Consider the following 13,520-nt stretch of genomic DNA (forward strand, 5'->3'; position numbering starts at 1 on the left):
GCTCTTGTACACGGAAGCAGAACCAGGAGGACTCTTCGTGGAGTCTCGCAACCTGTCGGATCTCAGCTGTCCCCTCGCATTGAGAGTTGAGTTGAGAGGATTTGACAGATTAGATTGGACCGATTTGGTTTACGCTTCACTGCTATCTGGACGCGGACGACACAATGCGGGCAGCTTTTTTGCCTCTGTCCATTTTAATATTCTGCTTGCTGGTCACAGGTGAGCGGACCCATGTTTATTTTAAGTTGTTTAGCCTTTTGTTGATAAATATGGTACTTGCTACGGAAGCCGATGATTACGTCAGTATAAATCACCTAATATATGTCTTTTGTAGGTGGGGTGTTTACTACATTGGTATTGTAATTGTTGGCACAAAAACATTATGAAGACTTTTGGGTCACTGTTGGCATGCCAACAAATTCAATAATGGAATTCCGGGAAAGCATTATCCCGTAATATCCTGTCGAGTTCAGAAGCTCGGTTCGTGATCCCACCGTAGAGCCTTCACCCTACCAGACCTTCCGGTAAACTCAAAATCACTTTATATGTAGGTAGATTGTCACATATTCACTTTCCCTTTTCCATTGTGGTGAGGCGACCAGCCCACGTTTAGCTCTAACTTCGCGGCTATGTGGTGAATTACGGTAAAACTGCAGGTTACGTTTTCTCCTCTCTCGGTCTGAGTGAGCATTAAAAAATGTTTATCAAATGACAGACCAACTACTTCTGCATATCTCTGCTAAAGGAAAATGCATATTTAATAATTGTATTGTAGATTATTGGAGAATGATCTCGTGAACTCGGTTCATAATGCTGTTCCATATATTACAAACATTAAAAAACGCCAGTATTACTTCTCAGAACTTTAAGTTTGCAGGGGTGAATGTTTAAAGTTTCTAATGCACTTTGTAAAATTATTAACATCCACAGCAGTCTTGCTCACACATTTGTACATCAAAAAGGTTTCCAAAATAAAATGTTACAAAGACAACTTTTACAAAAATGAATAAGTGAAATGATATATATATATATATATATATATATATATATATATATATATATATATATATATATATATATATATATATATATATAATTATAATAATAATTATTATTATATATATATTTTTTTGCTGCAGCAACACCTTACTGCTCTGTTGCTGTAATGATTGACAGGTATTATTGCCATATGTTTTCAAAGAGATTAAAATAAGAATAGAGGCCTAGTATTATTGCATTATCCGGGGTGACATCTGTCTCATACTGCTACTTTAGGAAACGCTCTTGGGAGACTCTGCCACATAGACTGTCAATGGACAGAGTTACATGAATGTTTAGATGTTTGTCTTTAGATGGTGTCGATGGAGTTCTCCAGTTAGCCGAAAGAGGAACCTGGAAACTTTTGTGAGGGTGAATGTAGGTTATTTCCTGTATGCAAAACCACCCACCGCATTTGTAATCAGGGCAGTCAAACAGATCACCTAAAATCCGGCACTGATCCAGTAACTGGCAAATGTTTATGCCACTCACTGATTTTAAAATATTGCGTATTGTTACAATAAAAAGTAAAGAATGGTAAAGAGCCACAAGATTTAACTGGAAGCCATTCAGAGAAAACAAGTCAGTTGAATCATTTGCAGTGCTGTGAGAAAAAAAATCCCCTTCACATATTTCTATTGCTTTTAAATTTGGGGTTAAATGTTTTTAATCATTAAATAAATGATATCAAATTATCATAAATAACCAGAGTAAATGCTGTTTTGCCATTACGCATGTTTTAAGTGATTTAATGTCTGTTAGGTATTGTCCAATGAATGTCATCCCAAACAGCTGATTTTAGGACAATATTTGAAAGGACGATTGGAGCACTGGCATGCTTTTAATAGGAAACTCTGCACACATATTGAATAAATAAGTGACAACTTCTGTTCAAGTACAATTTATTAACAGAAATAAATTACACATCTAGTGAACACCATTATACAATGTTATTTATCTGAATTAACACTATATTCCAATCAACAAATCCTCTCTACTTGGCTAGTGAAACCACTAAGCAAAATTTAGATAACAATAAATTAAGGAGCCATGTACACACAAAATAACAAAAGGACAAAATAAAATAGTTGAAAACCATTATCTGAATAATTCAGTGAATCTCTGGTTCACTGCAGATCCACGTTAGAAAACTAAAGTTCATCTTAAAGAATGTGGAATGAGGTTTAATTAGCTTAATCAATTTAGAATAACATTTGGTATGTGTTCAGCCCATTCACAATGCAAATCCTGAGTTAGACAAAACATTATTTGGGGAAATAACGTTTTAAAGAATAATTTGTTAAATAAAAATCAATAACCTTTAGGACACTTAGAATTTTATTAATGTAGTTATTTCTTCTGAAAATAATTCAGACTCACATCGCAAACCTAATAGAGGGCGCTGTAGCGTACGATCGACCGTCACTTCCCGTGGCCATTGTTTACATTAGCTTAATTAGTTAATCTTAAGTTACATGAAACACCATTAAATTGACATTAATGTCCCTTATCAATGCTGTAATAACGTTTTTAGCACTATTGGATATATATATATATATTGGATATATATATATATATATATATATATATATATATATATATATATATATATATATATATATATATATAACTGAGCCACCATATATATATATATATATATATATATATATATATATATATATATATATATATATATATATATATATATTTATATATATATATATTTGTGCTGTCAAACGATTAAAAATTTTAATCGCGATTAATCGCATAATGTCGATAGTTAACTCGAGATTAATCGCAAATTAATCACATATTTTATCCTTTTATTTCTGAAAGTGTAATAGCCTGTTTGGGCATTTTAATATGCAATTTTGCAATAAATGACACTAATAAAATACATGTACAAAAAATATTTTTATTTTGTTATTTTCAAGCACTTTTCAGAATCGGAATGAAAACATCCTGGTGCCAAATGTTAAACTCTGGACTCTGGACTTTTTAATTTTATTATTACAATTAAATAATAATAATAATAATAATAATAATAATAATAATAATAATAATAATAATAATAATAATAATGTTATGCAACAGGCAGGTGCACACAACACAGACAAAATTACATAAGGATTGAAATATATAAGAGGTGGATTAGCGAAAAAACACTGAACATAACATTATTATTATTATTATTATTATTATTTAATTGTAATAATAAAATTAAAAAAAGTAATAATAAATTCTTTATAGTATGACGATACAGAAACATACCTTGCTATACATCCGGCTGAAATGTACCAACCCATACTATAAAGAATGTAACATGGAATCAAGGGCGTAGGTTTGATTTGAACTTTGATTTGAACTTTAACCCTAGGGACACTTCATTGCTCTGACATCATTGGTCCTACGCAGTATGCATGCTCCTATTTCTTTATGCTTGACTTGAGCGTCAGGGCGCGTTTCTTCTGTCTAAAAAGAAAAGCAGTATTTCTTACTACATTTATACAAATTTTATAAGCACGACACACACTAGATGCTTTTTGTTAATCTGGTGGCCTAGTGGTTAGAGCATTGATCTTGGGTCCCAGAGGTTCTGAGTTCAACTCCGACAGACTACCATTCTGGGTCCCTGAGCAAGACACTTAACCCCGATTGCTCCCCTGGCGCCGCACAGTGGCAGCCCACTGCTCACCAAGGGGATGGGTGAAGATGCAGAAGTGAATTTATCCATTGTGAGATCAATAAAGTTCTATTATTATTATAAATTATAAAGCAGCGCCCGATCTGATGAACGTTGAATTGAGACTTTTTTCCCACTTTGAAAAAGTTTGCATTTGAACTTATACTAGCAACAGAGACCTATCAATTTTTACCATCTGCAACATTCCAAACAAATTTCTTACATCATATATCTGAAGAGTAGATAACAGCTTCTCCTTACCTACATCTTCTCAGACAATTAAATGATTTCCCTAACAATAGTGAGTTGTCGATGTTTAAATGTGCAGTAAATCTTAATACATAAGGAGCATGGAGGACCCAATACTGTACTTTAAGTAAGATTGGTGACACCAAAACTGAATTGTTTCATGAGTGGTTGTCCATTTCATCACTCAAATGAGAACCACATACTATTGGTATATACTAGTAAGACTAATAAAGAACAGCAGATAAAACTTTAAGATATGTTAAGGCCTATATTAAATTAATTTTACGACCATATCAACAGATTAAATACTTTTTACTTTTTTGGTGTACCAAATTACCCTCGTAATGAAGTAATATTTTATGGATTAAGTCCCTGATGATAAGAATGTCTAGCTCCGCCCCTGGTTTGCACTAATTTACTAATAGACAGTGTGGAAATCTTTGTACAATAAAAGCAATGTAAATAGTGTTCCTCGGTTGTATTTGTCGTAATTCTAATTCTAGAAGTAGAAAGAGTGAAATAAATAGCACTATCATTTTGTGAAATCCTACTTACGCTAAATAAGTAAAAGTCTAAACAAAATATAGCAGTTGTTTAGGCAGCATATAGTGTTGTTGTGTTGTATATCTTATAAAAGAAATATCACCTGCTATTTATACCTGAACTGCATCAGAGGGTCAACAAAAAAATTAAACAATAATAGCAACGAAATATTGGTAAAAGGGAAACCCTCACCTTTTCTTTTTCAGGCAGCTGTGGCTAAGAATCAGAATTTTTAATAGTCTACAGTCTTTGCTTTTCCATCTTTCCAGCCGGCTTCAGAACTCCAGCCTGGCACAAAATATTTAGTTTTATAAAACAGATTAGGTTTCTGTTGATAAATGCATTATACTTCAGAATTAGATGCTATTTTGAGATGCTAACGTTGGTTACTTACATTTCTCAAGTTCCATAAATCAAAACTCTCTCGCCTGCTTCTTTACAGAACTGCACTCAGCAGCTTTCACCTATTTTACTGCAGATAATTAGTTTCTTAACTGGGACTAGTTCCGTGGCCTAGTATTAATTGTGGTAACCACAGTATTCCTGTATGATAACTGTAAAACTGAAATCTCCGCTCCAAGCAAGCACGCACACGGACAGACTAGAAAACAGCCAATCAGAAAGAGGGAAGGCGGGATTTAAAGCAGTATAACCAATGACAGTGGAGTTAAACAGCACAGAGCACAGTCAAGTGTGCTGCAGATTTAAAGGGGCAGGACCACTGAGCTATATTATACACTGGAGTGCTGATTTTGCCGAAAAACTGAAGTCATTGGCCGCCATCTTGCTACTCCCTACTCTCACATAATCCCATAGGATTTGGTTGCAACAACAAGCAGTTTTCTGACTGTGTGAAAATATTTCACAGGTAATTCTACAGTCAGTGGATGTACTAACACTATTAACTACTAGGAAATTAGGTGCTGAAATATTTTACATGTTATTCATATTAAATATATATATATGTATATATAAGTATGTGTATATGTATATATGTATATATATGTATACACATATGTAAATATATGTTTTTGTACATTGTTATTTATATATTTAGAAATGTTAAACATATATATTTAAATGAATAAAATGCAAAATATTTCAGCACATAACTTTCTCAGTACTTGATATTTTTAGAACATAACATAAAAGTATATGGCATTTGACATTTTAAAAGTCTTAAGCCCCCCCCTGAACATGAGAAAATCCGATGCTGTAGCGCACATATTCCCTAGTTACTGGGGGGAAATAGGGAGTACCAATATGGCGGCTGGTGGCTTCAAAGCGACTCGTTCAAACAGACGGTGATTAGCACTCCAGTGTATAATATAGCTCAGTGGGCAGGACAGATTGGCCAGCGTGAGGCAGCGGAGCTGGGAGCTGCGAAAGGAAAAGTAGGGCAGAGTGAGGGTACGTTATGTGGATCATGTAACCAGCCACGGTAGATCTAAATTATTATTCTTTTGGACATGCACCATGCACACACACACCAACAAACACGCACACATAAAAAAAAAAAAAAAACTGAGAAAAGGGCACTTTGGGCACCAAGGGGCAAAGGGGCAGGTGCTCAAGCCCCCTCCGCCCCCCCCTCTGCACGTCCCTGATACCCTGATATATATATATATATATATATATATATATATATATATATATATATATATATATATATATATATATATATATATATAGTACACAGCTTCCCCATTTGTTGTTATTTTGTGTTTTACTTCTTCTCTTTTCTTTTTCACAGGGGCTCCAACCGGTCAGCAAAATGTAAACCTTTCCATTCAGCGAACTCAAAGGGAATCAGCTCCAGAGGGTGTACAGATAAGTGCAGTAGTGTCACAGGGAAATGTACCTCAAAGTAGTGGATCAGACAAAGATAAAGAAGGTGGAGAGGCAAATGCAGTAGTGTCACAGGGAAATGTACCTCAAAGTAGTGGATCAGACAAAGATAAAGAAGGTGGAGAGGCAAATGCAGTAGTGTCACAGGGAAAGGTACCTCAAAATAGGGGATCAGACAAAGATAAAGAAGGTGGAGAGGCAAATGCAGTAGTATCACAGGGAAATGTACCTCAAAGTAGTGGATCAGACAAAGATAAAGAAGGTGGAGAGGCAAATGCAGTAGTGTCACAGGGAAAGGTACCTCAAAATAGGGGATCAGACAAAGATAAAGAAGGTGGAGAGGCAAATGCAGGAGTGCCACAGGGAAAGGCAACTCAAAGTAGTGGATCAGACAAAGATAAAGAAGGTGGAGAGGCGAATGCAGTAGTGTCACAGGGAAAGGTACCTCAAAATAGGGGATCAGACAAAGATAAAGAAGGTGGAGAGGCAAATGCAGTAGTATCACAGGGAAATGTACCTCAAAGTAGTGGATCAGACAAAGATAAAGAAGGTGGAGAGGCCAATGCAGGAGTGCCACAGGGAAAGGCAACTCAAAGTAGTGGATCAGACAAAGATAAAGAAGGTGGAGAGGCAAATGCAGTAGTGTCACAGGGAAAGGTACCTCAAAATAGGGGATCAGACAAAGATAAAGAAGGTGGAGAGGCAAATGCAGGAGTGCCACAGGGAAAGGCAACTCAAAGTAGTGGATCAGACAAAGATAAAGAAGGTGGAGAGGCGAATGCAGTAGTGTCACAGGGAAAGGTACCTCAAAATAGGGTGTCAGACAAAGATAAAGAAGGTGGAGAGGCAAATGCAGTAGTATCACAGGGAAATGTACCTCAAAGTAGTGGATCAGACAAAGATAAGGAAGGTGGAGAGGCAAATGCAGTAGTGCCACAGGGAAAGGTACCTCAAGATAGCGGATCAGACAAAGGTAAAGGCAACCTACTAGGAATGACGGAGGAGGAAGAAAGCAGTCACTTCTTTGCTTACCTTGTCACTGGAGTTGTCCTGGTAGCAGTGCTCTACATCGCTGTCCACAGCAAGCGCAAGGTACTTTTCTTATTCATTCAGAAAAATATTAAATAAAACATACAGCACACAACAACCCTGAATTCATTTTGCCACTTGCGGTTGATTTATTCCTCGGCATACAAATGAAACTGAACTTTATAGAACACCAAATTGTTGTCCTGAAGGATCTCTGTGCATTCTGTTCAATCCCAGGTCTCTTACTGGAGGGTAGTCAGTAGGAGGCTTAAGCCCATTTTAGCAGAATAAGTAGATACAAATTTCAATCTACTCTTTTTATATTTCCAGATTATTGCCTTTCTTTTGGAGGGAAAGAAATCCAGATCCGCACGTCAACACAAATCCACAAATTACCAGAAGCTGGAGCAGCAGGTGAGTTGCATCCACACCAAGGGCCCGTTCTTCGTATGTTGCTTAAGAGAAATTAAACATCAAAGATTATTTCATCTGGCTAATCATGATCCGGCTAACTGGGTTCTTCGAACACACCTGTTGTTTACGATTAGTATGGCTGGATTGAGTTATCTGAGACAACTGCGCGTTCATGCGTTTGTTTAAAAGGGGAAATGTATCGATAGTAGAAACAATGATCAGCAGTGCTGCTATTGGCTGTTCAGTATGGCCAAAGACCGTCCACAGTTTTTCTCCCAAGCAGAACAAGAGCTTTTAATGGAAGGTTATGCCGAATTTGAGTCATTAATTAAAACAGGGAACACCTCAAAGTCTGCTAAAGCCAGGAGAGAGGGCTGGCAAAAAGTAGCAGACAAATTAATGCGTAAATACTGTCCATGGTAGATGTTTCTATCACTTTCTACTGTATGAATTTTTGCATTTTAATAATCTCATATTTACTTTGTTCTTTTATATCAGAGCCTCCACGGGACCCACTAGAACAGGGGTCGGCAACCTGCGGCTCCGGAGCCGCATGCGGCTCTTTGATCGCTCTGATGCGGCTCAGGTGTTGAAAATAAATATGTCGCGGAGCTGACCAACACTCCTCCTCACTAGTTGTTGGTGGTAATGCACACTGAAAAGATTCTTGCTCACCGTCAAACTCAAGAAGAAGAAGAACTGGTAGTTCACTGGCTGCAGTGACATAAACACAGCGAGGCAGAGTTGAGGCGGCATTTTCAAATGCTGCTTTTTTTTTTTAGTAAATTCTTCAAATGACAAACACGGTGACCTAAAATAACATGGATTCATTGATGAGGGTGAAGAGAGCTAAACAGCAGGGTAAGAGTCGTTACTATATCTGACATTTGTTCATTTTCAAAGTGAGGAAAACGAACAGCGCTTGGCTCGAGGCTGTGAGCTTGTCTAATGCAGCTTTTAGCTGGTTAATGACAGGAGCTCGTTCACTTTCGCAGATGTGATTAAAATGTGTTCGGATTAAAAGGAAAGAAAGTATTCCGGATGAACCATTTATATGGGCTGAAAATCAAATAATCCGACCATGATGTGTGTTTACTCGCACCAAGCTTTATTCAAAATAAAAACTCTGACATTAGCAGAGTTGATGATTTCCATAAAACAACAGTAGAAGTACAAGCGCAGAGGTGCATTGGTTCCGGTGCGGGTCCATTCTGTTGCAAAAAAGCCCTTATGTGCAGCGTTATTTCATTAAAAATTTCAAAAGGATTTTGTGGCTCCCAGTGTTTTCTTTACTGTCTGAAATGGGTCCAAATGGCTCTTTCAGTGGAAAAGGTTGCCGACCCCTGCACTAGAACACGGGGACAAGTAAAAGTGAAATACAAGAATATTCTACAAAATGGTAGCCTTTAATTATTATACTTTATTTTAAAAAGGCACTTGTTATGTCAAGAGATCCAAATTTCAGTGTTATTCCTTAGACAAAAAAATTCTTTATCCATAAAAAATGAAATTCTTCCTTTTTCAAGTCATCCTCAGTTTACACCGTAAAACTGCATTGCTCCGTGTCTAGATAATCCATCCATAGTTTTTTTCTAATACAATATACGGCTCGACAGGAAGCAAGCCTTTCAAAGTAAACTAAATTTCACAATAAAATGGCCCGAACAAATCTTACTGAATATGATAAAAATAAAAAGCAAACCATCATACAAATAACTTAAATATTTTCTATTTATGGCTCTAACACAACTTTTTCCTCTTTAAAAGCCACTGTTAGATGATGTGTTTGTTTCTAACAGCCACCAAGAAAAATCTCTCTACAATTACACTGTCGCGCTGCGCTAAAGGATCCTGTCTATTGCGCAATACGTGATTAATTCGAAAAGCTCTAAAATTATTCTTGCACCTTCAGCAACAGGTTTGTGTCGTAAAAATGGACATGGCTGCGGCAGACTTGCCTATCTCCTCCGCTTATACAGCTGCGATCTAATCCTGTTTACATGAAATAAGCCTGCTCTCGAGTAGGTTTAAGCTGGCGCACATGTTGCTATGACAACAAGTCCAAGATGAGTTTGGAAGAACCAAACGATCCAAGGTCATGCCAAATCGTCAACAATCAAATCCAGCTAACTGAGTTAGCGACGTACGAAGAACGGACCCCAGTGAGCTACGATACACTTAATGCTTAATGCTGAAACTCAGTCTGACAGAAGATTGTTTACTTTTCCCTGAGATGTCATCATCTAATTTGGATATGTATTACATTTAGGACCCAGGTTGTAGGAGAGCTTTTGCCAAGACAAAAAAAATATTAAAATGATCAAGAAATGTGTTTGTAACTAGAAATTACTTTTATAAAATTGAGGTTTTTAAATATAGACATCTTTATGATTCGGCTCATAAAAATCACGGTGATCAACAACTTGCCTCTTTCATGTCTAAGCTTCTTGAAAAAGTTGTTGCACAGCAACATAATAATTTACTGAAGAAAAATTATATGTTGGACACTTTAACAAAAGTTAACTAAAATCTTCCTTTACTAATCTATTTTAAAATCCCTAGGCACCATGTGTGCATATGTCAGCGTGGCGGTGATTATATTCCAACTTTTTTTGATATTTTAATATTGCCAGGTGATCTTAACAAATCCTGTTCAAAAGGGTTCATTTAACTCTCGTTTTCTAGGTGGTGCTGCTGCAGACGAAAGATCAGTTAGGATAGTGTTGCTTTCACAAGCACAGTTTGTTTATAAAAATTTTAATAAATTGGGGCATTAGTATTATGGCATTTGCTTGCATGGGTACCTGTGTAAAAAAAAAAAAAAAGATTTGTGGTGTTGGACTGTCTCCATGCAAAATAATTCTTCGCAAAAACACTGAATTATAATTGCAAAATATTTATAATGAAATAATGATGTTGCTCTAACTGGACCCTCATGTGATGAAAAAGCAAGGCCACTTCTTTTGCTTAACCTGCTCAGAACTCGCTCAGGCACCTATCCGGGTTAAGCACTGGAACCCCTTTGGTGAAAAAGCCTGATGGCTCACCTTGATCATGCAAGCCCTGCTTGATGTAATATAATTCTTAGTCTAAACCCCAAACTCATCTCTAGCTGGAGATGCCAAGGGGGACTGATTGACCAATCAGAAGTGAACCTGGATTAACATGAGACCCATCTGACATTAAACAGCCAATGGGAGAAATGGATGCTTTGACAGTGCTGTGAAAACATTTTGCATTAGGCCACTCTAAAGCCTTAGTTTCAGTTTGGTTTTCTTTTCCTTTATTTAGTGAGAAATTGTGAGGTGGAATTACTATTGAGGTTCCTTAAAGATTTTCCTCTGGGAAGCAGAATTAATGGTACATTCACATGGGTCTTGAAGCAGTAAAATGGCCCCCAGACAATCACACTACCACCATGTTTATGCATTGGTATGACGCTCCTTTTGTGAAGATGCGATATTGTTATACCAGATGTAACATAATGCACATCTCCAGGAAGTTCAGCTTGTGTCTTGTTAGACACTAACAAGACACAAGAATATTTTTCCAAAGGTTTATGGGATCATCAAGATGTCTTTTGGCAAATATGGTCTCCTTAATTCTTAATGTTTTGTTTGCTCAGCAGAGATTTTCACCTTAAACACTCATAGATGTAATTTATCTATGAGATAAACTGACTTTAAATGAAGTAAGTCAGCCCTGTAGTGCTTTAGATGATGATCTGCCCTCTTTTGACACCTCCTGATGCACTTTTGGAGTAAGTTTTAGTTCACTGGTGTTTTATGTGTTCTCTGCTTACAGAGAATCACTGTGGTTCGCTGGAATCCCAAAGTCTTAGAATAGCTTTGTAAATCTCGCCAGACTGATATTACATAGACGTTTTCTAATCTATTAGGTGTAATGTTGTCAATCACTTTGAGCAGAGACATTTGTGCCAACAAAGGCAAAAGCAGACAAATCAAAAATCTGTAAAGGGGCAGATACCTTTTTTACAGCAGCAGATTTTTCTAGACCGGCGAGACCAGCTCTTACTGTAGCCGTAATAACTATTACAGGACTGAGGCTGGTCCCAGGTTACTGTTTCAAACATATTAGAAATCCGTTGAACAAAAACCGCTTCACAATCGAGTTTTGACGCTATCACTGTTAAGAGCTGCTGCTAGTTCTGAATTATTGAAAATATCCCTGAGTTTCTTAATTGTCAAAAGAGGATTATACAAGTGAGACGTTCAAACACATTTGTTGATATAGCAAGCTAACAAGGTCAAATGTCTGTGTGGAAGAGAGGCTTATCTTTGTTGTACGACGACATTTTGAATGGATCTGGAGAAAAGCTGTTCTTGTCATTAACAAGTCAAACTCCACTGTAGGCAGCCTCGGTGTAAACCCTAAAGGTGTTCAATGAAATGTTTATTTTTTATTTTTTCAGATGTGATCCAAAGCTGCCCGGAGGAGCTGAGAAAACACCTTTAACAGGTGGTGGATACAAGTAACGGATCTGCACTTCATAAAATGACTTGTTAAACTGACAGCGCCATATTTTTCACTTTTAAATGTTTGTCGCATTACTATGCAGATGACAGCATTGCCTTATTCAGAGGGTGGGAGGGCGGATAAAATAAATAAATAAAAAATAAGTGAGGTAAGCTTGTGGTATTTTTGCACTTAATTTTCTGATGTTTAATGCAATCTGGCCTGAGGAAGGTCCTGACTCAGGATTTTTTAGTAGCAGATTAGATGTCTGAATTTCTGTCTTTACAATATAGATTTCAATGGGTATCTGAAAAAGCCATCACATAATGTGTTGCTGTGTAAATGTCTTAATTTGTACTATTTCCTTGAAAGCAATCATATCTGTAGCTGCTATTGAAATGTTGTCAGTTCAGTGAACATGTGGCTGGCCAGCAATTCTGTGCTCAGTTTCTTCTGTTGTTTTGTTTTTGTTTTTTCTGGCTTGTACCACTTGATTGGATGGGCCTGTTGTCCACAGTGTTTTGGTCTCCATCTTAAACTGCATTTGACTGCAACCTCTTTGTCTTGGTTGGCACACTTGACCACTTAAATATGAAGTTGGATCTTGTCTTTGGTGTATTTTTTTTGTACTTGTAAAATCTGCCATTTCTGTGCCAAATTGTTTGAAAATATACTGTAATTTATTGTGTGGCTGTTAGCGTTTTTTATTTTTTCTTTGCCACATACTTAAAGTAAAAAGTTTTTTTCCTAACATATTTTGGACAAATCCAACCACTCCATTAAATATATAGTTTTATGGTAAATTATTTAAAATTAAATACGTTTTTGACCCATCCTTTTTTTTCACTGTTAGACTATGCATCAGAATTATTGAACGATTCAGTGAGTCAGGAGGCACTGCATAAACATCCTGCTTTGTTTTTCCATATACGATATACGCAGTTTGGAGTGCTTCTCTTAAAATAAAAGCTTTTTGCTAATTTTCTTCTGTCACGTTTTTTTTTTCAAATACTTTAAATTGTACAACTTTCCTTTATGGCATGCCATTTGCAGAAAGACAACAAAATAAACAAAACAGTGAAAACAACCACTCTCGTATGAGGACAAGGAGTATTACCGCAGAATACTCAGGATAAGTCATTTTTACAATATAATTTTCATCCTCTTTTTTTTTTTTTTTTGTCATAAATCAGATCTTATGTTTGAGTATGTTTTTTTTTTTTTTTTTTTTTTATGTGCA

At 36.4% G+C, this 13,520-nt stretch overlaps 1 protein-coding gene across 1 annotated transcript; it reads left to right on the forward strand.

Moving 5' to 3' along the window:
- Positions 1-32: 32 nt before the first annotated feature.
- On the forward strand, positions 33-13,264 carry tgoln2 (trans-golgi network protein 2). Its single transcript, XM_036144485.1, has 4 exons — positions 33-219; positions 6,267-7,453; positions 7,721-7,804; positions 12,237-13,264. The coding sequence occupies exons 1-4, from the start codon at positions 165-167 to the stop codon at positions 12,240-12,242; spliced, it is 1,332 nt and encodes a 443-aa protein (XP_036000378.1). The 5' UTR covers positions 33-164; the 3' UTR covers positions 12,243-13,264.
- The last annotated feature ends 256 nt before the right edge of the window (positions 13,265-13,520 follow it).

The sequence above is a fragment of the Fundulus heteroclitus genome, chromosome 12 (assembly GCF_011125445.2).
Source record: "Fundulus heteroclitus isolate FHET01 chromosome 12, MU-UCD_Fhet_4.1, whole genome shotgun sequence".
NCBI lineage: Eukaryota > Metazoa > Chordata > Actinopteri > Cyprinodontiformes > Fundulidae > Fundulus > Fundulus heteroclitus.